General features: G+C 40.5%; 1 protein-coding gene across 1 annotated transcript; it reads left to right on the top strand.

Moving 5' to 3' along the window:
• Positions 1 to 194: 194 nt before the first annotated feature.
• On the top strand, positions 195 to 22848 carry rab3ab (RAB3A, member RAS oncogene family, b). Its single transcript, XM_021567287.3, has 5 exons — positions 195 to 358; positions 8772 to 8996; positions 10796 to 10914; positions 16416 to 16540; positions 17001 to 22848. Exons 2-5 carry the CDS (start codon positions 8772 to 8774, stop codon positions 17189 to 17191), a joined length of 660 nt encoding a protein of 219 aa, XP_021422962.1. The 5' UTR covers positions 195 to 358; the 3' UTR covers positions 17192 to 22848.
• Positions 22849 to 25415: the final 2567 nt, after the last annotated feature.

The raw sequence follows: 25415 nt of genomic DNA, 5'->3' as shown, positions 1-25415 counted from the left end.
TTCAAATAAATTGAAAGAGAGATAACAAAAAGCTTTCGTTATTATCAACTGCTGTTGTTGAAGATCATGGCTATGTAAAGTCATTCGATTGATGATTTCCTGACACTATTTTGAAATAAATTATAGAGAAGGTCAAGCTAGGAGGATAAATAATAAATAGGTCTGGGTTTAACGTATCTTGAATATTTTAGGACGTTTCGGTGAACGTGGTCCAGGATTAGTGGCTTGAAATATCAATCAACCCACACCAAAATTGAGGTCCGGCCCACCTCAGTCAGTCATATAACGTGGGTGTTTCTGCAGGTGCTAGACGCGGTGGTGCATTGGTGTAATAAGAGTCTAAAATAAATATTTAAAGGTAAGGAAATTCTGCTATTCTCCGTTAACATTATATCGTCATACCTGGTGTAGAGTTACGCGTGTTAAGGATTTCATGTGGAAATAGCTGACAAAATAGAATAAAGGAGGAACAATATCCTTAATTTGACATAATATGCTTGCTTTAGAGAGAAATGTAATTGCAGTAGCATAGAAATATAATATTCCATATGGGTTGCTTACAATTATGCCGTAATACATGACACTTCAAGCCTAGAAAAATAAAAGCATCCGCATTCCTAAAATAGCCCAGCGGTTACAGTAGCATGTCTGCTTCTCGATATTGTATCTGTATCCTTAATTTGTAGTGCGAGAGAATTCTTACATCAAGGAAACAATGTATAGTTTACGTGAATTGCTATCAAGCATGCCATATGACAATCCAATGCGCTGTAGATAGGTAGGACACGGGTCGCTCTGTGCTCAGAAAGGGAACGAACCATGCAGGAAAGAACATGGTCGTCTTTGATCGTTCAGGCTGAATGGCATTACAATGTTCTTTCTGTAGGCTATTTAAATCCTTGATGTCTTCATATAACCACAGCTTTGACAGCACAAAACCTATAGAGAGAATCATAATGCTGTGTGTGTGAATGCGACCACATCAGCAAGCAGCGGTGGGGGCCTCTTTGTCAGTTACCTATTGAATGTTATCTCAGGACAGCTCACTCACCCAAGTCACCGTTGTTGATTTTTCGGACGATGATGATGCAATATAAAAAAAAATCAACATTTTATATGAATTGTCAACATAGGCTATGTTAAATTTGACAGTTAATAAGAAATACTGATTTAAAACAGGCTACTTGAGCATTTTGCATGTTAGATTGGGACCATTTGAAATAATCATAAATTGAATGCCAGAAAGTAGATATACCACACTATATGATAAGAAACCTGTGAGCATTTAGGCTACTAGTCCTACTATACAGATTGTATGACAGATATGATGTGGCTGGCCTATTCAATGTTTCAGGAGGGCTTGATTATTGCAAATATGATTTATTGAGTCTCATGGCAATATTATATACAGGCATGTCTAAATTGGTGTGAGCATTTCCCTTGTATATACTTTAAATAGATTATACTCCAATGTTATTGCTGGACTCTGTGGGAAAGGCATCCCAGAAAAAGTATTAAGGAATCTTCAATGTTCAATGTTTTAATAGTGGCCGCAATTGCCTGTCCTACAATATCCATTAGATTACACTGCATCCATTTTTGTTTCCTCCCATCCCATGAAAAGAAAAACAACTCCCAGCCCCACTCTCTTAATTGCAGGCTTACATTGTGATTCTGGCAGGTTTATAATATCTTCTGCTCTAAAAAGATGCTATATTTAGCTCCTATTCTTCTTAGAAAAGGGGAAATGTGATTGGATGGGGGAAAATGCCATCTTAGACAATCTTCTATCAGGATGTTTTGGTACCCTGGTTTGTGTCTCACTATGAATTATCATGTTATTTGATTCAGTCCAATTCAGTCCACTGTCAATTTAAAGTTTTTTTTCCCGCTCTTATGCTTAGTTTTCCAATACAAGTAATGAAGCATCACTTTTTGTTTCATTAATTCAACTCATCCTTGAAGCAGAATGCAGGGAGTTGACTTGGAAATGTCTGCTGTGTGTGTCTGTTGTGGAGTATAATTTCTTAGTTTGAGCAATATGTTGACTGTAGAGCAGTGGTCCACAACCTTTTCCATTCCGAGGACCACCATTAATTCGCATTATCTTGGAGATTAAATGTAGAACATTTTTGAAGTGAATGTAACAAATTAAAGGTTTATAATTATGAACAATTTGTATCATGAAAAGTAATATAAAATTGCTTCTAATACCATTAAATACTCCCAAATGTTATTAATTTTGAAAGAAAATAAATGTAATCAAAATATTTTCAATCCAAAATAATTTGCAGACCAAAATAATTAGCAAATTAGGAGGATAGTTACCAATTAGATCAACCAAGCAACTCTTTATAGCTCACCTGGGGTATGATATAGGTTTGGAAAATTAATGTTTAATGCTACTTAAGCACAATGGCTTCTTCTTCAGGCTGCCTAGCTGGGAAAATCAATTAAAGTATCTCACTTCAATAGATTAATTGTTTTTAGTAGATGGGTTCTAAAAATATTATGGACATTCTAAAGTCCTAACATTTAAGTCGATTATATATTGCCTCACATTACATAGGCCTCATATCAGAACCACTTTTTATAATATAAACACTACATGACCAAAAGTATGTGTACACCTGCTCGTCGAACATCTCATTCCAAAATCATGGGCATTAATATGCTGCTATAACAGCCTCCACTCTTCTGGGACGGCTTTCCACTAGATGCTGGAACATTGCTGCGGACACTTGCTTCCATTCAGCCACAAGAGCATTAGTGAGGTTGGTTACTGATGTTGGGCGATTAGCTTAGCTTAGCTTGCAGTAGGCTTTCCAATTCATCCCAAAGGTGTTCGATGGGGTTGATGTCAGGGCTCTGTGCAGGCTAGGCAAGTTCTTACACACGATCTCGACAAACTATTTCTGTATGGACGTCGCTTTGTGCACAGGGGCATTGTCATGCTGAAACAGGAAAGGACCTTCGCCAAACTATTGCCACAAAGTTGGAAGCACAGAATCGTCTAGCATGTTATTGTATGCTGTAGCATTAAGATTTCCCTTCACTGGAACTAAGGGGCCTAGTTTGAACCATGAAAAACAGCCTCCGACCATTGTTCCAGTTTCCACTAATCCAGAGTCCAATGGTGGCGAGTTTTACACCACTCCAGCCGACGCTTGGCATTGCACATGGGGATCTTAGGCTTGTGTGCGTGCGGCTGTTCAGCCATGGGAACCCATTTCCTTTGCTTCCAGAGGCAGTTTGGAACTTGGTAGTGAGTGTTGCAACTGAGGATAGATGATTTTTACACACTAGGTGCTTTATTTTAATGTAAGAAAATAAGTGCTAACAGCCTGTACTTAACTTGACTAACTCACGGAAGTTATTCCCTTATAGTTACCCTGGAATAATGCCCACGTAATGTATAGCGCTGCCCAATTTTCTTTCACTAAAATCTTGTGTTGTTTCATTTGGGCCAGATTAAGCTGAGGTAAACTGCAGCTGCCTTTCTCATTAGCTTGCCTAATCTCAAGGTGTTTGGATCAGGGCCTGTATTCATAAAGAGTCTCAGAGTAAGAGTAATGAATAAGATTACATGGACAAGGAGGACCTGATCATCGATCAGCACACATACTCTGAGACGCTATATGAATACATGCCCAGGTCTGACTCTCAGGTTTTCTGGGATCATCCTGGAATAAAACTGGATTAACGAGCTGCCACCGGGAACCTATCCAAAAGACTAATCAATGGTGTTTGACTCATAGTGCACCGACACAGTCTAGGCCCGGCTGACATTACACAACTGTTTTTTATTTTTTATAATCTGTTAATTATTTTCCAATACGAAGAGACAAACATTAACATTCATTGTCGTGTTTTAATGGAATCCCAAATTTAGAGGACAAAAAACAACTTAACTCGCATATACAAAAATGAAAAAATATAATATGGTACATATTATAAGAAGACAGCGTATAGTCATTACAAGCAATGTAGTTCAAACAAAAATAAATATTGAGTGGAGTACAGTACAGAGTAGCCACAGAGCATCATCCCAGTTGTACACCTGTTGTTATGTTGTCAATCTCTTTAGGCTGATAAAACAAGTGACACAAGTTGATGCCACAGATACTCCTCTTCCCGTCAGACACGGGTCGCTCTGTGTCGCTCTGTGTTCTCAAAGACAAGGGAACAAACCATGTAGGAACAAACATGATTGTCTTTAGTCAGGCAACTACTCCTCTTCCTGTCCTCAGTTGGTAGAGGTTGAAAAGTATATGGTTAATGGTGTTGATTGGAGTTATTTTGAATCTGCATCTCTCATCTAACATTCATCATGATGAATATCATATTTTTGTGTCCAAGTCGTGTGATTAGTTCTCCTGGTCAGCTAGACTTGTGTCCTTAGAAAGGCATAGGGAGTCTAGGGAGCATTAAGTCCTGGCATGACATTGCAAGAAGCATATTTCAGTCAATAGTTGATTAGAAAGCATTTGTTAATTACATTTAGACTAATTGCTCAATCTCTTGAAAGGGAGGCTTCAAGGGAGGCTTACACACCTCCAATAAGGCCTTTGTAAGATCGAGAAATGATGGCCTACTGGTCGGTCTAGGCCTATCATCCTGTCATCTAAATCATGTTTCTCAGAAATAAAAGTAAAAACCACATGGCTTGAATGTTGTGGACACTAGTGTTCAGTCTACAAATCCAAACGCAAGCTTGTTTCACTCATAACCAAGGTGTTCAAAGATAAACGTGTTTGATTACACTTGAACCAGAACCTGTCAGGGATTACATTTAAACCAGAACCTGTCAGGGATTACACTTAAACCAGAACCTGTCAGGGATTACATTTAAACCAGAACCTGTCAGGGATTACATTTAAACCAGAACCTGTCAGGGATTATATTTGAACCAGAACCTGTCAGGGATTACATTTAAACCAGAACCTGTCAGGGATTACACTTGAACCAGAACCTGTCAGGGATTACATTTAAACCAGAACCTGTCAGGGATTACACTTTAACCAAAACCTGTCAGGGATTACACTTAAACCAGCATCTATCAGGTTCCGCCCATTTGTGATGTATTATACTGAAGGTTGGATAGTCCATTTTGTCAGTTTATTTATCAATACTTATTTAGATTGTATTCTGTGTTTGCAGTATTTATCAGGTTGCATATAAATACCTGGCATGCTTTTGCTCTTGACCTTATGTGCGCTTCCTTTTTTCATTACAAGAGTCCTGTGTTGAAAAGCTGAATCAGTTTTCCATGAGACCCTTGTTGAATATGAACAGTGCCTCAGTAGATCTTCAAAACAAGAGTATTATTGCCTTTTTGTTTTAATGACATTATGGGGACAGGTGCACTAAGGTTAAAAATGTGCAGTGTGCTCGCCCTGATACAGTGAAACAGGGAAGAAGAATGTGCAGGACATTCTTCTTGTCCTTTGCCTGTTTCCCTGTAACTTGTATCAAATTTAACACATGGCAAGTATGATGAATGCCAAGTCCTTATTAGGTACTTAGATCCAAATCAAGTACTATTACCAGCAGCTCAGGGTTCTTGTGTAAAAAATAGAATCATGACTCATGAAAAATAACATGTTCCATTATTAAAGAGAGCATCCATGTGTTTTCTGTAAACCGATCTGTCGGAGCACCTATTATACGGGGCATGTCTTGTTTACACGTTATCTCAGGGAGTTTTAGTGTTCCAATGCAGCAGCCAAGTAGAGATAGCAGTCCAAATATAGACAGAGCCTTAGGGACCTCGACTCCTGATGGGCTGCCCTAAAGATTAGAAGTGACCCCGCCAAAAGTTCTTACAGAGTAACCTTCTGCTCAGATATGACCAATCACAGTCCCACTACTGTTCTACCACAGGGGAAGATGTCCTGAGAGGACGAGTGACCTGTCAGTCAATCCGTCTGCCCCAGTCACATTCATTTGAAGTAATTTTTGTTGCATGTGGCACAGACTTCTCTATCTTTCTAGAATGCACTGTTGAGAGCTGAATAAATTATAGACAATGGCTCACATCTTTTGAGAGACAGAATGATTGGTATGTAAAACCAGCAACCCATCATTAAATAGGTGTTGTAAGTATAAGGGAGTTCCGAATGTTCCACTTTGTGTAAAAAGCTTTGATACCTGTCAGGTGCCAGAGAATCGTCAGTGGACTATTTCCTCGCCAAGGAATATCTTGTTGTCACATTGAACCGATGCTGACCATCCGGCAAGTGTCTTCACTGACATTTTCAACGTCTCCCTGACCCAGTCTGTAATACCTATATGTTTCAAGCAGATGACCATAGTCTCTGTGCCCAAGAACACCAAGGTAACCTGTCTAAATTAATATCGCCCCACAACACTCACATCTGTAGCAATGAAATGCTTTGAAAGGCTGTTCATGGCTCACATCAACACCATCATCCCAGACACCCTGGATCCACTCCAATTTGCATACCACCCCAACAGATCCACAGATGATGCAATCTCTATTCCACACCACACTTCCCTTTCCCACCTGGACAAAAGGAACACCTACGTTAGAATGCTGTTCATTGACTACAGCTCAGCGTTCAACACCATTGTGCCCTCCAAACTCATCACTAAGCTAAGAATCCTGGAATTAAACACTTCCCTCTGCAACTGGATCCTGGACTTCCTGACGCTCCGCACCCAGGTGGAAAGGGTAGGCAACAACACATCCGCCACAATGACTCTCAACATGTGGGCCCCTCAGGGGTGTGTGTTTAGTCCCCTCCTGTACTCCCTGTTCACCCACAACTGCGTGGCAGTGCACAACTCCAACACCATCATTAAGTTTGTAGACGACATGACGGTGGTAGGCCTGACCACCGACGATGATGAGACAGCCTATGGGGAGGTGGTCAGAGACTTGGCAGTGTGGTGCCAGGACAACAACCTCTCGCTCAACTTCAGCAAGACAAAGGAGCTGATCGTGGACTACAGAAAAAGGAGGGCTGAGCACGCCAGCATCCATATCAACGGGGCTGTTGTGGAGCAGGTCGAGAGGTTCAAGTTCCTCTGTGTCCACATCACTAAGGAACTATCATGGTCCACACACATCAACACAATCGTGAAGAGGGCACAACAACACCTTTTTCCCCTCAGTTGGATGAAAAGATTCGACATGAGCCCTCAGAACCTCAAAAAGTTATACAGCTGCACTATTGAGACCATCTTGACTGGCTGCATCATCGCTTGGTATGGCAATTGCATGGTGTCCGACCTCAAGGCGCTACAGAGGGTTTTGCGTACTGGCCAGTACATCACTGGGGCCTAGCTCCCTGCCATCCTGGACCTCTATACCAGGCAGTGTCAGAGGAAAGTTCAAAAAATTGTCAAAGACTCCAGCCACCCGTCATAGACTATTCTCTCTGCTACCGCACAGCAAGCGGTACTGATGCACCAAGTCTAGAACAAACAAGACCCTGAACAGCTTCTACCCCCAAACTACAGCACTGCTAAATTGTTTGTTAAATAGTTAACTGATAGCTACCCAGAATTGCTGCATTGAGCCTTTTTGCAGTCTTTTGACTAATCACATTTGCTGCTGTTACTGTTTATTATCTCTCCCTTTTGCTTAGTCCCTTTATCCCTACCTATATGTACATATATACCTCAATTACCTCGTACCCCTGCACATCGGCTCGGTACTGGTATGCTGTGTATATAGCCAAGTTATCGTTACTCATTGTGTATTTATTCCTTGTGTTATTATTAGACTATTTATTTTTTCTCACTGCATTGTTGGGAAGGCACCGTAAGTAAGTTAGTTAGTCTAAACCTGTTGTTTACGAAGCATGTGACAAATAACATTTGATTTGATGGGAACTGATGAAATGGTTCTTGATGCAATGCAGTCTTGTGCCTCTGGTTTATCGATGTTCCAGAGTTTAGTTTCTGATCAATTAATTCCACTCCTCCTTGGTGAACACTGATGAATTGCACTTGGTGATGGATGAGGTTGCTCCCTTTTTTGTACTAGTTGTTAGTGGTGTAAAAATACTTTAAAGTACAACATAAGTAGTTTTTTGGGGTATCTGGTATCTGTAATTTACTATTTATATTTTTGACAACTTTTACTTCACTACATTCCTAAAGAAAATTATGTATTTTTTTACTCCATACGTATTCTCTGACACCCAAAAGTTTTGGGCATTTTGAATGCTTAGCAGGACAGGAAAATTGTTAAACTCACACAGTCTTTTTCTATTAATATAACTTTACTTTTACTGAAGTACGATGATTAGGTACTTCTCCCACTAATGCTAGTTGTGTTTGGCAAGGGCTTAAGCAGGCCTTGATGGTGCTAAATCAATTGGGTGGATATTTGGCATTCTGTATCATTTCATCTGTACTTCTAACATGGCCTTCACTGCTTATCCTAGGTTAGAACTTTTGAAGTATGCCTTTTTGATGTGCCAGAGGCCATTTATAGAAACCAAAGAATGGTGGCACCTTAATTGTGGAGAACAGGCTCATGGTGATGACTGGAACGGAATCAGTGGAATGGTATCAAATACAAACACATGGTTTCCAAGTGTATGATGCCATTCCATTTGCTTTGTTCTGGCCATTTTTATGAGCCGTTTTCCCCTCAGCAGCCTCCACTGATAGAAACACAATGTAATAATAGTACTGCTCTGTGATCACCCAAGAATCAGTATCGGCACTGTTTCCATGATATTTCCAATTACAAGGGATAATTTCAGTTGTTTGACAAACTCTCTCTACTCTTTCAGATGGCTTCAGCTACAGCTACCTATGGACAGAAGGAGTCCTCAGACCAGAACTTTGACTACATGTTCAAGATCCTCATCATTGGAAACAGCAGCGTGGGCAAGACCAGCTTTCTGTTCCGCTACGCTGACGACTCCTTCACGCCGGCCTTCGTCAGCACGGTGGGTATCGACTTCAAGGTGAAGACCATCTACAGGAATGACAAGAGGATCAAGCTACAGATCTGGGTGAGATTTGGAGATGGCTCCTTTCATATGGTTGATATGTCCGTGTAACAAGACCCCTGCCAAAAATGACACTTTTGGTAACCATTACCAAAACCATGGTAAGGCTCACCTGGTAATTATACCCCTAGGTCAGGGATGGGCAACTCCATTCCTTGAGGGCCTGTTTAGTGTAACACTTTTGCCCCAGCCCCAGCTAACACACCTGACTCCAATAATCAACTAATCATGATCTTCAGTTAAAAATGCAATTAGTTTAATCAGCTGTGTATCTCTAGGATAGGGAAAAAGTGTGCCACCACTCCGGCTACCGAGGACTAGAGTTGCCCATCACTGCTCTAGGTGTAATAAAAGGCATAGTTCCAGTTCCACAGAGCTTGAATATAGTACATTCTGAGAGGCATGAGGATGAAATACATCATTGCTTAGATCTCTTACTCTACCTTGAGTGGACAACATATTAGGAACACCTGCTCTTTCCATGACACAGACTGACCAGGTGAATCCAGGTGAAAGCTATGATCCCTTATTGATGTCATGTGTTAAATCCAATCAGTGTGTCAAGAACTGCAATGCTGCTGGGTTTTTCACGCTCAACAGTTTCCCATGTGTATTAAGAATGGTCCGCCACCCAAAGAACATCCAGCCAACTTAACACAAATGTGGGAATCATTGGAGTCAACAGGCCAGCATTCCAACATGGGCCAGCATCCCTGTGGAATGCTGGCCTACTCAATATTGGGAAAATGTTCCTAATGTTGTGTGCATTCAGTGTATGTGTTGGAGTACATCATTGTGGGCATGTACAGTAGAGTTTGCATTTACGTCAACATGAACAGTCTCTACTGTACATCAGACAGTGCTATAGTGGGTTGGTGTGTGTGTCTGTGACGAGGGAAGGCTTGTTCTGTTGTCAGCCTTTCCCAGGCCTTCAGTGAGAAAGGCTGCTGGCCAATCAAAACACAGAGGGTGATGACTGATTGGGCACCCTTCCCCATTACTACACATTCCCCTTGAGTGCATAACCCTCACCTCCTACATATACATACTCACTGCTCCCCATCCCCTTCTTCACAGAACAGCATACATTCAGCTCAGCACACACACAAGTGTAGTAAAATTGAAAAAGCTGGCTATGCTGACGTTGCTGGGACCAGTGGTCCATATTGACCCCATTCTGGGTCCGGATCCAGACCGCGATTCGCCTATAGAGTACGGCTGACCTAAAACATAAAAGCATTCGTTTCACACAATATACTGTGCATATTTAACCCAATTTACATATTTACATGTGCATTCCGATTCATTATGCACGCTAGAAATAAACAAAGCAGAAATGTGACTTTTTTTAACAGATAACGTGCAGCCTAAACCTAACATACAGCCTAACCAGCCGAGTTTTGTCATCTGTAATGGGGATAGAGGCTGATGTTGCGCCACAGCTCAGAGAGGTGTAGTATTGGGTATCAGGGAGGCCTAATTCATTCCATGAGCATTCATTAGAGCTTAGGTCGTAACTCAATCTGCCCCTTCTGACATGCCAACCAAGGAGGGGAATAGATATTTGGCAAGTCACAGCGGAAATGCGAAAGGGTCTCTAAAAGCTACTGATGTGCAATCATCATCAATTGGCAGCAAAAGTAGTCTTCCGCTAGACTGTTTGATATCACTGGAGGGTTTTAATGTTCTGTCGTTATCGGTGTGCAAGATGATTGGTGTGCATGTCAATTTAACTGTGGTGTTCATTGTAATGCAACGTGTGTGTGTGTGTGTGTGTGTGCGTGCGCGTGTCATGTTTCTAGGATACGGCAGGGCAGGAGAGGTACAGGACTATCACCACCGCTTACTACCGCGGAGCCATGGGCTTCATCCTCATGTATGACATCACCAATGAGGAGTCCTTTAACGCTGTGCAGGACTGGTAAGTGATTGCGCCGGAATGTGGTCATGTGACCATATGGCAAATTAATAGTAGGCTACAACAGTGGTGGACAAAAATAGATCAGTATTCCTTGATACAGTACAGGCCTGACTCTAGGAGATTCAATTGGTTTGTCAACCTTTCCTTCAGAAAGAACAACAGAGTGATAACAATTTGTTGACCTTTTCTAAATAAAAACAAGTGAACTTGAGCCACATAGATATTTCTAGTTTGTTTAAGATTCATGATTGTAACAGGGACCCTGTTGATACCAAGCGGCATTTTCTACTCCTAATCACTATCCCCAATCCTATGCAAAAACACTATTACTCACAATAACCCAATAATGCAAGCTGCAGTATTCCAAACTCATTTTGGATAACCCTTGAAAGGTGAATCAGTGCAGTGAAAATGTCACCCAAGTTACAGTGCCTTGCGAAAGTATTCGGCCCCCTTGAACTTTGCGACCTTTTGCCACATTTCAGGCTTCAAACATAAAGATATAAAACTGTATTTTTTTTGTGAAGAATCAACAACAAGTGGGACACAATCATGAAGTGGAACGACATTTATTGGATATTTCAAACTTTTTTTAACAAATCAAAAACTGAAATTGGGCGAGCAAAATTATTCAGCCCCCTTAAGTTAATACTTTGTAGCGCCACCTTTTGCTGCGATTACAGCTGTAAGTCGCTTGGGGTATGTCTCTATCAGTTTTGCACATCGAGAGACTGACATTTTTTTTCCCATTCCTCCTTGCAAAACAGCTCGAGCTCAGTGAGGTTGGATGGAGAGCATTTGTGAACAGCAGTTTTCAGTTCTTTCCACAGATTCTCGATTGGATTCAGGTCTGGACTTTGACTTGGCCATTCTAACACCTGGATATGTTTATTTTTGAACCATTCCATTGTAGATTTTGTTTTATGTTTTGGATCATTGTCTTGTTGGAAGACAAATCTCCGTCCCAGTCTCAGGTCTTTTGCAGACTCCATCAGGTTTTCTTCCAGAATGGTCCTGTATTTGGCTCCATCCATCTTCCCATCAATTTTAACCATCTTCCCTGTCCCTGCTGAAGAAAAGCAGGCCCAAACCATGATGCTGCCACCACCATGTTTGACAGTGGGGATGGTGTGTTCAGGGTGATGAGCTGTGTTGCTTTTACGCCAAACATAACGTTTTGCATTGTTGCCAAAAAGTTCAATTTTGGTTTCATCTGACCAGAGCACCTTCTTCCACATGTTTGGTGTGTCTCCCAGGTGGCTTGTGGCAAACTTTAAATAACACTTTTTATGGATATCTTTAAGAAATGGCTTTCTTCTTGCCACTCTTCCATAAAGGCCAGATTTGTGCAATATATGACTGATTGTTGTCCTATGGACAGAGTCTCCCACCTCAGCTGTAGATTTCTACAGTTCATCCAGAGTGATCACAGGCCTCTTGGCTGCATCTCTGATCAGTCTTCTCCTTGTATGAGCTGAAAGTTTAGAGGGACGGCCAGGTCTTGGTAGATTTGCAGTGGTCTGATACTCCTTCCATTTCAATGTTATCGCTTGCACAGTGCTCCTTGGGATGTTTAAAGCTTGGGAAATCTTTTTGTATACAAATCCGGCTTTAAACTTCTTCACAACAGTATCTCGGACCTGCCTGGTGTGTTCCTTGTTCTTCATGATGCTCTCTGCGCTTTTGACGGACCTCTGAGACTATCACAGTGCAGGTGTATTTATACGGAGACTTGATTACACACAGGTGGATTGTATTTATCATCATTAGTCATTTAGGTCAACATTGGATCATTCAGAGATCCTCACTGAACTTCTGGAGAGAGTTTGCTGCACTGAAAGTAAAGAGGCTGAATAATTTTGCACGCCCAATTTTTCAGTTTTTGATTTGTTAAAAAAGTTTGAAATATCCAATAAATGTCGTTCCACTTCATGATTGTGTCCCACTTGTTGTTGATTCTTCACAAAAAAATCATTTTATATCTTTATGTTTGAAGCCTGAAATGTGGCAAAAGGTCGCAAAGTTCAAGGGGGCCGAATACTTTCGCAAGGCACTGTATCTATGGCTCTACAGTGGACCATATCTCTGTTTCTGTGTGGTTGCTGAAAACAAAAGACTGCATACTGGATCTATGCTCTTAATAGTAGTTTATTAAAAACAATGTTGAGACCCTGAGGTCTTCATCGGGTCTCTTTGACCCTCACGCCCCTGCTCATAACCACTGTGTGTGTGTGTGTTATCTTTTCTTATAGTGAACCATTTTTTAACCATAAACTTCTTTACAGTGAAATGATCTTGATTGGTGATCTCCACTGGTGTTGGTTAAAGCTGGTGTCTGATGATTTAAAAATGTTTTGTAATTCTATGAATCTTACCCAGTTGATTAACCCACTCGCCCAAATATTAAATACCCAGATAAATCTACCCTGATTGATTTGATATTGACATGTTCCACATAAATATTCTGTGGTTGGTGTTTTTTGTAATGATTTAAGTGACCATTGTGCTGTTGTTGCTGTTAGAAATACTAAGGTTCCTAAGACAAACCCACGTTTTATTCGTAAGAGAAATTTGAAGTGTTTTAATGAGCAGGCTTTCTTTCATGATTTGTTTTATTTTGACTGGAGCAAGATTGAACTTATCCCTGATGTGGAAACTGCCTGGAAATTCTTTCATTATGGTTTTTCCCAAATAGTAAACAAACATGCCCCATTCTGCAGGTTCAGGGTTAAAGGGTGGATAATCCATGGTTTTCTGAGCTGTCTTGTATTTTTCACGACCGTAATCTAGCCTGGGCTAAAGCCAGGAAATTATGTTCTGATGCTGATTGGCTTATTTTTAGGCAGTTACGAAACAAGTGTTATTTTCTTCTCAGGAAGGCCAAGTCTGAATACTTTGTCTGTTACCACTGATAACCTGAATGACCCTAGAAAGTTTGGAAGGCTATTAAGTCTGTCTGGTAACAGTAATGTTAATGAATTACCGTCATGTGTTTTGAAGGACTCTGTTGCTGTACATGACAACTGAAATGCTGAATTGTTTCAATGAGCACTTTGCATCATCTGGTAGGCTGTTTGATTCAGTGTCCTCGGTCTCTATACAACCTTGTGTGGATGAACCAGTGAGAGCTGGTCAAACCTTTAGCTTTTTGCCATTCTCAGTGCAGGTGGTGCATAAAGCCCTGAAATCCTTAGATCAGAGAAAACCTGCAGGTCTTGATCTTTTGGATCCTTGCTTTTTAAATCTGGCAGCTGATTTCATAGCTGAACCACTTACATATCTGTTCAATCCAACCCTGGAATTAAATGAGATTCTGAAACTCTGGAAATCAGCATTTGTCCAACCACTTTTAAAAGGGGGAGATCCAACTCTTTTAAATAATTATAGGCCCATCTCAAAGCTGTCACTCCTGGTGAAAATACTTGAAACCCTTGTGAGTGAACAGCTAAAATAGTTTTTATTTACTAACTCTATTTTATCAATGTACCAATCGGGCTTCAGGAAGAAGCATAGCACAATTACAGCAGCCATGAAGGTTTTAAATGATATCACTGAAGCCCTTGACAAACAGCACTGTGTCTCACTTTTTATGGATCTCTCTAAGGCTTTTGATACAGTTGATCATGCTATACTAAGGCAGAGATTGTCGAGTGGAGGTCTTTCAGAGCATGCAGTTGCATGGTTTGCTAACTATCTGTCTGATAGAACAAGAGTGCACTCAATTTGATGGGCTTATGTCTGTTAAATTGTCTGTCTTGAATGATGTGCCCCAAGGCTCTGTACTTGGTCCTCTTATTCACTATTTATATAAATGATTTAGACAAATGTCCAAAATGCGCAACTTCATTTTTATGCTGATGATACTGTTGTGCCTCATCTCTTACAAAAGCTTTCCAGAACTTGCAAACTGCTTTTTATACTGTTCAACATACCTTGTGTCAATTGAAGCTTATCCTCAATACTGACAAAACTAATGGTGTTTTCAAAAGCAAGAAATAGACCTCTGAACCTTTCACCTATTACTACCTGTCAGGGCAGGGAGATTGAGGTTGTAACCTCATATAAATATCTTGGAATTTTAATTGATGACGACCTCTCTTTTAAATTGCATATTCAACAACTTACAAAAAAAAATGTAAGCTGAAATTGGGATTTTATTTTAGGAATAAGGCCTGTTTTTCTTTTGAAGCCAGAAGGAGGCTAGTATCAGCTACATGTATGCCTTTACTACACTATGGGGATATTTTATGAATGCTTCCGCTCAGTGTTTAAGATCAATTGACTGTTATGCACGTGAGTGAGGACCCAAAAGCGGTTTAACAAAAACAGAGTCCTTTAATGTCAAAACACAGGTAAGACATAGATCCTCTTCAAATCCACTACAATGGCAAAATAAACAACCCGCAGAGAGGGCGACAAATGAAACATAAAGTCCTTCTGAATATCACAGACGAGTTCCCCTTCTAGCAGCAGAGGAGAATAGCTGGGTTAGAGTCCCCCTTCTAGCAGCAGAGGAGAATAGCTGGGTTGTAGAGGACAGAGGTACCTGATCACACGTAGCCTCAGATGAACAGGCAGATTCCGACAGGACAGGACAAGGTTGAAGCAAACAAGACGATAGTTTGGTTCTGGCATGAGAAACTCAAACGAGAATCTGACAAAGACAGAAGCAGGAACAGAGAGAGAAATAGAGACCTAATCAGAGGGAAAAAAGGGAACAGGTGGGAAAAGGGTGAACGAGGTAGTTAGAGAAGATGAGGAGCAGCTGGGGGAAGGAGAGGGAGAGAAGGTAACCTAATACGACCAGCAGAGGGAGACGGAGTGAAGAGAAAGAACAGGAACAAGACATAATATGACAATACATGACATTGACACCCTTTACATGGCACTTTGAGATTTATTTTAAACTGCAAAACCCTTACGCACCACTGCACTTTGTATACCAGGGTTGGCTGGCCTTCTCTAGTCACTTGTAGGCTCAGGCACTGGTATACTTTTATTTACAAGCCATTTTGGGTTTACTACCTTTTTATTTGGGCATTTTTATTGTTCAGAAATGTGGTGGGTACTCTCTTTGTTCGCTGGACTTTATCCTGCTAACTGTTCCAAATGTCCAAACTGAATTTGGTAAAAGGGCTTTTATGTACTCTGCGCTATCGTCTTGGAACGCCATACAAAATACTTTTAAACTGGAAGAACTTGTCCTGATTGGTATTTTTAAATCACTGATGAAGGATTTTGAGGCTGATTCCCTGACCCGTCTATGTTTTTAATTTGCTGTTTTTGATTTTGTTATTCTCTTGTGAATTCTATGGTTTTTACAAGATTACTTGTAGTTTTTCATGTTGTCTGTCTGTAATTTTTGTAATTACTTGGTGCTGCCTATCTTTGCCAGGACGCTCTTGAAAAATAGATTTTAAATCTCAATGAGCCCTTCCTGGTTAAATAAAATTAAATGTAAATAAAAAAAAAATAAAAAAAAAATTGTATGGCTGCCACAGGTCAACCCAGATCAAGACTTACTCTTGGGACAACGCGCAGGTCCTGCTGGTGGGAAACAAGTGTGACATGGAGGACGAGAGGGTGGTGGCAGCAGACCGGGGTAGGCAGCTCTCTGAACACTTGGGTGAGTTTACATCACACAACACCAACTCACAGGTCTCACCACAACTACATTAGCTATGTATGGATATTACATGAGGTACATTCAATGATACTGGTGATGTTAATGCTGCTACTTATCTGATGATTTGATTATATCGTCTGAGTTGTCAGCTAAACAATAACATGTATAATTTGGTTGCAATCGCTTAGTAGAAGTTGCTTTTATCCAGAGTGCATGCCGGAGCAGCGGCATAAGCAAACAAACAATTATAATTGTGCCTAACTGTTTGTTGAACACAGATCTCACATCTGACACCAAATGTCATACAGGGATGACACAATGGCAATACAAAGTTATCTTGTTTAGCTTAATCCCAGACATTAGCTTTAGAAGCCAATGGGCAAGATTACATAAAACATGAGGCTAGCTTGACAAACTACCTCCACCACATTATGATCCAAATTCTGACACCATGTTCCAGGGTTCGAGTTCTTTGAGGCGAGTGCCAAGGACAACATCAATGTGAAGCAGACGTTCGAGCGGTTGGTGGACATCATCTGCGAAAAGATGTCTGAGAGCTTGGATGCCGCCGACCCGGCCATCACCGGGGCCAAACAAGGGCCCCAGCTTACCGAGCAGCCCGCAGCCCCCCAACAGGACTGTGCATGCTAAAGCTTAACGACCCCCCACATCAACCCATCCTCAGGTCCCCTCACCCTCACAACCCCCCACTCACCCATCTCCCCCCGAATGAACCTATCACTCCATATGGGTGAATGGGTGAAGTTCACTCTGTTTTTCCCATGATCCTCTTGTGCCCTCTGCACCCTTTACTCTGGTTGTCACTAGTTACCACAGACACAAAGTCATAATTATGGCTAAACCCCACTTATTTCTACAATGTAAATTCTTCAAATCTGATTTTTAACCTAACCTTAACCACACTGCTAACCTTATGCTTAACTCAAACCTTAAATGAAGACCAAAAAGCTTAAAAAAAAAAAATCATACATTTTATTAGCCAATTTTGTCTTTGTGACTGTGGTAACTAAATCAAATCTAATTTTATTTGTCACATGCACCGTAAACGGGTGTAGACCTTATAGTAAATGCTTACTTACAAGCCCTTAACCAACAATGTAGTAAAAAAAATACCTAAAAAAAAGAAGAATAAGAAATAAAAGTAATAAATAATTAAAGAGCAGCAGTAAAATAACAATAGCGAGGCTGTATACAGGGGGTACCGGTACAGAGTCAATGTGCGAGGGCACCGGTTAGTCGAGGTAATTGAGGTAATATGTACATGTAGGTAGAGTTATTAAAGTGAATATGCATGGATAATAACAAAGAGTAGCAGCAGCGTATGGGGGGGGCCAATGCAAATAGTCTGGATAGCCATTAGATTAGTTCTGGGATATTATGGCTTTGGGGTAGAAGCTGTTTAGAAGCCTCTTGGACCTAGACTTGACACTCCAGTACCGCTTGCTATGTGGTAGCAGAGAGAACAGTCTATGGTGGCTGGAGTCTTTGACAATTTTTAGGGTCTGCCTCTGACACCGCCTGGTATAGAGGTCCTGGATGGCAGGAAGCTTGGCCCCAGTGATGTACTGGGCCGTACGCACTACCCTCTGTAGTGCCTTGCGGTCGCAGGCCAGGCAGTTGCCATACCAGGCCGTGATGCAATCAGTCAGGATGCTCTCGATGGTGCAGCTGTAGAACCTTTTGAGGATCTGAGGACCCATGCCAAATCTTTTCAGTCTCCTGAGGGGAATAGGTTTTGTTGTGCCCTGTTCACAACTGTCTTGGTATGCTTGGACCATGTTAGTTTGTTGTTGATGTGGACACCAAGGAACTTGAAGCTCTCAACCTGCTCCACTACAGCCCCTAAGAATGAGGGTGTGCTCAGTCCTCCTTTTCCTGTAGTCCACAATCATCTCCTTTGTCTTGATCACGTTGAGGGAGAGGTTGTTGTCCTGGCACCACACGGTCAGGTCTCTGACCTCCTCCCTATAGGCTGTCTCGTTGTTGTCAGTGATCAGGCCTACCACTGTTGTGTCATCGGCAAACTTAATGATGGTGTTGGAGTCGTGCCTGGCCGTGCAGCCATGAGTGAACAGGGAGTACAGGAGGGGATTGAGCACGCACCCCTGAGAGGCTCCCGTGTTGAGGATCAGCGAGGCAGATGTGTTGTTACCTACCCTTACCACATGGGGGCGGCCCATCAAGAAGTCCAGGATCCAGTTGCAGAGGGAGGTGTTTAGTCCCAGGGCCCTTAGCTTAGCGTTGAGCTTTGAGAGCACTATGGTGTTGTATGCTGAGCTGTAGTCAATGAATAGCATTCTCACATAGGTGTTCCTTTTGTCCAGGTGGGAAAGGGCAGTGTGGAGTGCAATAGAGATTGCATCATCTGTGGATCTGTTAGGGTGGTATGCAAATTGGAGTGGGTCTAGGGTTTCTGGGATAATGGTGTTGATGTGAGCCATGAACAGCCTTTCAAAGCACTTCATGGCTACAGACGTGAGCACTACGGGTCGGTTGTCATTTAGGCAGGTTACCTTAGTGTTTGTGGGCACAGGGACTATGGTGGTCTGCTTGAAACATGTTGGTATTACAGATTCCGACAGGGAGAGGTTGAAAATGTCAGTAAAGACACTTGCCAGTTGGTCAGCGCATGCTCTGAGTACATGTCTTGGTAATCCGCCTGGCCCTGCGGCCTTGTGAATGTTAACCTGTTTAAAGGTCTTACTCACATTGGCTGCGGAGAGCATGATCACACATTCGTCCGGAACAGCTGATGCTCTCATGCATGTTTCAGTGTTACTTGCCTCGAAGCGAGCATAGAAGTTATTTAGCTTGTCTGGTAGGCTCATGTCACTGGGCAGCTCTCGGCTGTTCTTCCCTTTGTAATCTGTAATAGTTTGCAAGCCCTGCCACATCTGATGAGTGTCGGAGCCGGTGTAGTACGATTCGATCTTTGTCCTGTATTGACGCTTTGTCTGTTTGATGGTTCGTCGGAGGGCATAGCGGGATTTCTTATAAGCTTCCCGCTCCTTGAAAGCGGCAGCTCTAACCTTTAGCTCAGTGCGGATGTTCCCTGTAATCCATGGCTTCTGGTTGGGGTATGTACGCACAGTCACTGTGGGGACGACGTCATCGATGCACTTATTGATGAAGCCAGTGACTGATGTGGTGTACTCCTCAATCCCGGAACATATTCCAGTCTGTGCTAGCAAAACAGCTTAGCTCTGCTTCATCTGACCACTTTTTTATTGACTGGGTCACTAGTGCTTCCTGCTTTAATTTTTGCTTGTAAGCAAGAGTCAGGAGGATAGAATTATGGTCAGATTTGCCAAATGGAGGTCGTGGGAGAGCTTTGTACGCATCTCTGTTTGTGGAGTAAAGGTGGTCTAGAGTTTTTTTCCCCTCTGGTTGCACATTTAACATGCTGGTAGAAATTTGGTCAAACGGATTTAAGTTTCACTGCATTAAAATCCCCGACCACTAGCAGCTCCACCTCTAGATGAGCATTTTCCTGTTTGCTTATGGCGGTATACAGCTCTTTGAGTGTGGTCTTAGTGCCATCATTTGTCTGTGGTGGTATGTAGACAGCTATGAAAAATTCAGATGAAAACTCTAGGTAGATAGTGTTGTCGAGCAAAACCTTAAGACTTTCTTAGATATTGTGCACCAGCTGTTGTTTACAAATATACATACATCGCCACCCCTTGTCTTACCAGAGGCTGCTGTTCTATCCTGCTGATACAGTGTAAAATCCGCCAGCTGTATGTTATTTATGTCGTCGTTCAGCCACGACTCGGTGAAACATAAGATATTACCATTTTTAATGTCCCGTTGGTAGTTTCATCTTGCTTGTAGGTCATCGATTTTATTTTCCAATGATTGCATGTTGGCCAATAGAATGGATGACAGTGACAACTAGTGACAACTCTTTACTCTTCTCCTGATTGTGGTCATGATGGAGTTCTCTATCCAGAGTCTGTCCCAAATCCTTATCATTGTTTACCTTTTTTTCTCTCAGATTAATGCTTTTCTGATATCAGCCTTTGTTGGGGACTGATGGGAATGCCATATTAAACTATGTGTTGTCATAAAAAGGTCAATAATTTGGAAACATTGTGTTGATATTGAAGCCTAGTACATATATATACTGGTCTTGTCCCTCCTCTCTGTGCGAAATATAAGTAAACATATTTCATTTACATCAGTCATTGTTTTTTGTTGTTGTGTGTATTTATTAGAATCCCCAAATAGCTGCTGCTGAGGCAGAGGCTCCTCTTCCTGGCCTCCAAAAAGGAAACAACATAGATTTTTTTAACACCATTCCTTATTCCAGTCTCAAATTTTTGTCCAATCAGCTTTTATTTTTGTATACTGGTACCTCTTTATTTTTTTTTAAAGCTTTTCGTACATAAAAAAAACCTGTAAGGGAATAACGAACAAATTATAGATGAGTTAAAAAAAACAGAGACACCTCTTTATTTATTTTTGTTTTAAATGTTTATGTAAATAATGTGCACTACAAGATATCTATGGTATACATTTCAAAAAATGTAGTTTTCTTTTAGTATAAAGAAAATATCTATGAAGATGTATCAAAAATGAGAGATCAATGTTGTATATTTTCTCTGGATCCATTTATATATTGTTTAATTAATTTCATTGTCACCCCCCTTTAGCCCATTTAAACATAACTTCTCAGCTCCTACTAGCCCCTCAGATATGTACAAATACACTCACTAATAGCAGTAAAGATGAATGCTAGTTTGCATGGAAAAAAGCTGAAGCCACAAAAGCAGAGCATACTATAGCTGCGTGTGTGTCAGCATCGTTCACCGTTTACATCTGTTTCAATTATCTTGTTTCAAATATTTGGGAGAAATAATGAATTGCAGTGTGCATGTTACATCAGAGGCAAAAATATGAAATAGGCTAAATGAGACTGCACAAGTGAGATAAGATTAAAAAGAGAAATCATACTATCACACATAGGTTTTTAAAAAAAATGCTTTTTAGTAAACTTTCATTTAGGGACAAAAAATATGAATTACCTTTTGCCTCTTGTCTGTGAATTGGTTATTCAGTCCAAGGTCTCACTCCAGGCACGTTTCCATCTAAATGAGAGAATATATTACTAATTGTATGTGATCGAAACCACTATCTCCCTTAAGCCTTTCATTATATTATACCAATGGTTGTTTCAATGGCCTTTACTAGAGAACGGATGAGTGCGAAACAGTTACACAGGTCTTTCAATCATCCTCAATAGATGAAGAGGTCAAATTTATACTTCATTGAGTCCCACCAAAGTTTTGATGTGGGACAATAATGGTAAGTGTGTAACACTAATAATAGGGATAATACTACTGTAGTAACAATTACAATAACAACAGTATCGGATCATCGTGAACTTGAGTACCTTGCAGTTCAGTATACATTTTCAACATAATTTTCTATACCACATGGCTGTGAGTTCTCAGTAGTATCCAGAGATCCCCCTCTGTAAACTGTCCTCCTCCTTTCCAATGCGGTCTTCCTTTCTATGAAACAAACTGTAAATACATTTTAGTTACAGTATATATGTTTAATGTGTGGATTGCGTTGTATTGACTCCAGGCTTGCAAAACAAAAAGGAAAAAAAAGCTGTAACTTTCGTTATTACAAAGCAATACAATACAAATAGCAATTCCGTACTTGATAATTAATATATTTATTATTTTTAAAGGTTTAGTACCTCAGGTTCATTTGGAAAGTGTCGGGTCAGTTTGTCCTCATTCCTATTTCTAGGTAGTATAGAACTGAATTAGTGGATTTATTGCGTTTGTGGTGAGAAATGTTGTATCAGAGATGGCACCAAAGTTACAAAAAAACAACAACTACAAACATTTGACTTGAGTGTAAATTTTGAAAAGTACTATAAGAGTATTTTTGAGCTGATGTTTTTATTCTTTGCTTAGAAGGCAACCTTGTGTTTCCAAACCGACCAATAAGGTTTGCGTTGTCATGAAGGTATTGTAATTTTAGAAAAAGACCCAAAGTGTTGCTTGTTTTTGGAATTTATTTAATAGTTTTATTTGTGTTCTTTTTTTTATTATGCATCCACCAAACACTGTTCTGGAAAGTACTGTTGACTTGGTTTACATGTATTTTTACTTTGTTTTTCAATTGTGAGAATACAACAACTATTATGCAGTAGTTTGTGTAATATAACAAAAAGGGAATATGGTGTCAATGTTAAATTGTGAACATTACCAAATCTACTGAACATGTGGAATTCAATGACAAAAATACAAGTTTGTGCTGTTACAATATTGAAGTGTTCTTTATTTCATGACTACCGTAATGTAATGTAGTGTGCATCTCATATACAAACAGCAGTTGCACCATCTCATTTGGCTCGTAACATTGCTTCCAGGAGCCTGCCACTCGCTGAAACATCACATATTGTATAGCCCCTGTCTATGATGCTGCATTTGAAGCATGTTGAGACCATCTGCTATTCACTATCTCATAGGCGTCTGGCTCATAGGCGCCTACGCTACCCTATACTATCTATAGAGTGGTCTCTGATGCTGCATTCATAGCAAACTCTGACCTTCTGATAGCTACTATCTCATAAGTGTCTGGCTGTCTACACTATGGTGTCTACACTTGTCATAAAATTATCCATGAAGCATCCAGGCTTGATTTAAATTGGGGGGGAAAAACAACGATCTGTGCTACCACAACTTGGTCCTATGCAAACGCTTTTATACTGTACAAAGTAGTCTTGTTTTTCATGTTTTGGACTTAATTATAATATGTAGACTTACCAAATAGCCTGATAAGGCAGCATAGCCAGCACTCAGTTGAACTTAAGATATCAGAGCAAAGAATTCCTATACTCAGAATTCATGCAATCATATTATACCAGTAGAGGGCACAAGACCCCATGATAATACAAATGTTACTGACTGACATCACAGTCAACAGAATTCCTGTGATGAATGGACAGATTTGTATCCAATATGTTGACGGTAAATGCTACAATTTCACGATGGAATGCATTCTCCGGATGCGATGCCAGGAATAAGAATAACAAAGCATGTTATCAAACAATTTATACTACTGAGTCAGCAAAGACCCAATAATGTTGGCTAAAATGCCAACTTTTAAAATTCACATAAATTAGTGGAAAAGTGTGCCATTGGCATACAGAACCAGTCAAAAGTTTGGACACAGCTACTCATAGAAGGTGCTTTTCTTTATTTGTACTATTTCTACATTGTAGAATAATAGTGAAGACATCAAAACTATGAAATAACATGTGGAATCATGTAGTAGCCAAAAAAGTGTTAAACAAATCTAAATATATTTTTATATTTTATATTCTTTAAAGTTGCCTTGATGACAGCTTTACACAATTTTGCCATTCTCTCAACCAGCTTCACCTGGAATGCTTTTCCAACAGTCTTGAAGGAGTTCCCACATATGCTGAGCACTTGTTGGCTGCTTTTCCTTCACTCTGCGGTCCAACTCAGCCCAGACCATCTCAATTTGGTTGAGATCAGGTGATTGTGGAGGCCAGGTCATCTGATGCAGGTCTAAGGCACTGCATCTCAGGGATAGAGGCGTCACTACAGGCCCTGGTTCAATTCCAGGCTGTATCACAACCGGCCGTGATTGGGAGTCCCATAGGGCGGTGCATAATTGGCCCAGCGTTGTCCAGGTTAGGGTTTGGCTGGGGTAGGACGTCATTGTAATTTGTTGTTAACTGACTTGCCTAGTTTAATAAAAATGTCCACTGTTCTTGTTTCTTGGCCCAAGCAAGTCTCTTCTTCTTATTGGTGTTCTTTAGTAGTGGTTTCTTTGCAGCAATTTGACCTGATTCACGCTGTCTCCTCTGAACAGATGATGTTGAGATGACAGTTGATGTTGATGTTACTTGAACTCTGTGAAGCATTTATTTGGGTTGCAATTTCTGAGGCTGGTAACTCTAATAAATCTATCCTCTGCAGCAGAGGTAACTCTAGGTCTTCCTTTCCTATGACGGTCCTCATGAGTGCCAGTTTCATCATAGCGCTTTATGGTTTTTGCGAATGCACTTGAAAAAACGTTCAAAGTTCTTGACATTTTCCAAATTGACTGATCTTCATGTCTTAAAGTAATGATGGACTGTAATTTCTATTTGCTTATTTGAGCTGTTCTTGCCATAATATGGACTTGGTATTTTACCAAATAGTGCTTCTGCCCTTACCTTGTCACAACACAACTGATTGACTCACATTAAGAAGGAAATCAATTCCACAATTTTTTAAATTTTTACAAGGGACACCTGTAAATTTAAATGCATTCCAGGTGACTACTTCATGAAGCTGGTTGAGAGAATGCCAAGTAAGCAAAGCTGGGATCAAGGCAAAGGGTGGCAAGAATCTCAAATATAAAATATATTATGATTTAACACTTTTTTTAGTTACTACATGATTCCATATGTGTTATGTCATAGTTATGATGTCTTCACTATTATTCTACAATGGAGAAAATAGTAAAAATAAAGAAAAATGTGTGTCCAAACTATTGACTGGTACTGTATGTGTTGTGCAACTCCATAAACAAACTGTTGTACAAAAAAAACATGTTTTTATTCATATGAAATCATATATGATTTGAATAAGCTACAAATGTAGGTATATCATTGGATTTTAATGTTGGGTTGGACACAAGTTTTAACTTATTGGAATTCCCAAATATGTATTGAGCAATATCTTACTGTGCCCCACCCATTAATTTAGTCTATTGTGCAAACGCAACTGGTATAAAGGCCTACAGTGGAGACATTGGGTACAGGATCTTGCATCAAAATTTATCAGAAAATTAACACAACAGACAGCAAAACATG

The sequence above is a fragment of the Oncorhynchus mykiss genome, chromosome 1 (assembly GCF_057628025.1).
Source record: "Oncorhynchus mykiss isolate SJ-2025 chromosome 1, ASM5762802v1, whole genome shotgun sequence".
In the NCBI taxonomy this organism is placed as follows: domain Eukaryota; kingdom Metazoa; phylum Chordata; class Actinopteri; order Salmoniformes; family Salmonidae; genus Oncorhynchus; species Oncorhynchus mykiss.
The sequence above is the reverse complement of the archived record's forward strand: the minus strand, read 5'-3'. Positions and strand labels throughout refer to the sequence as shown.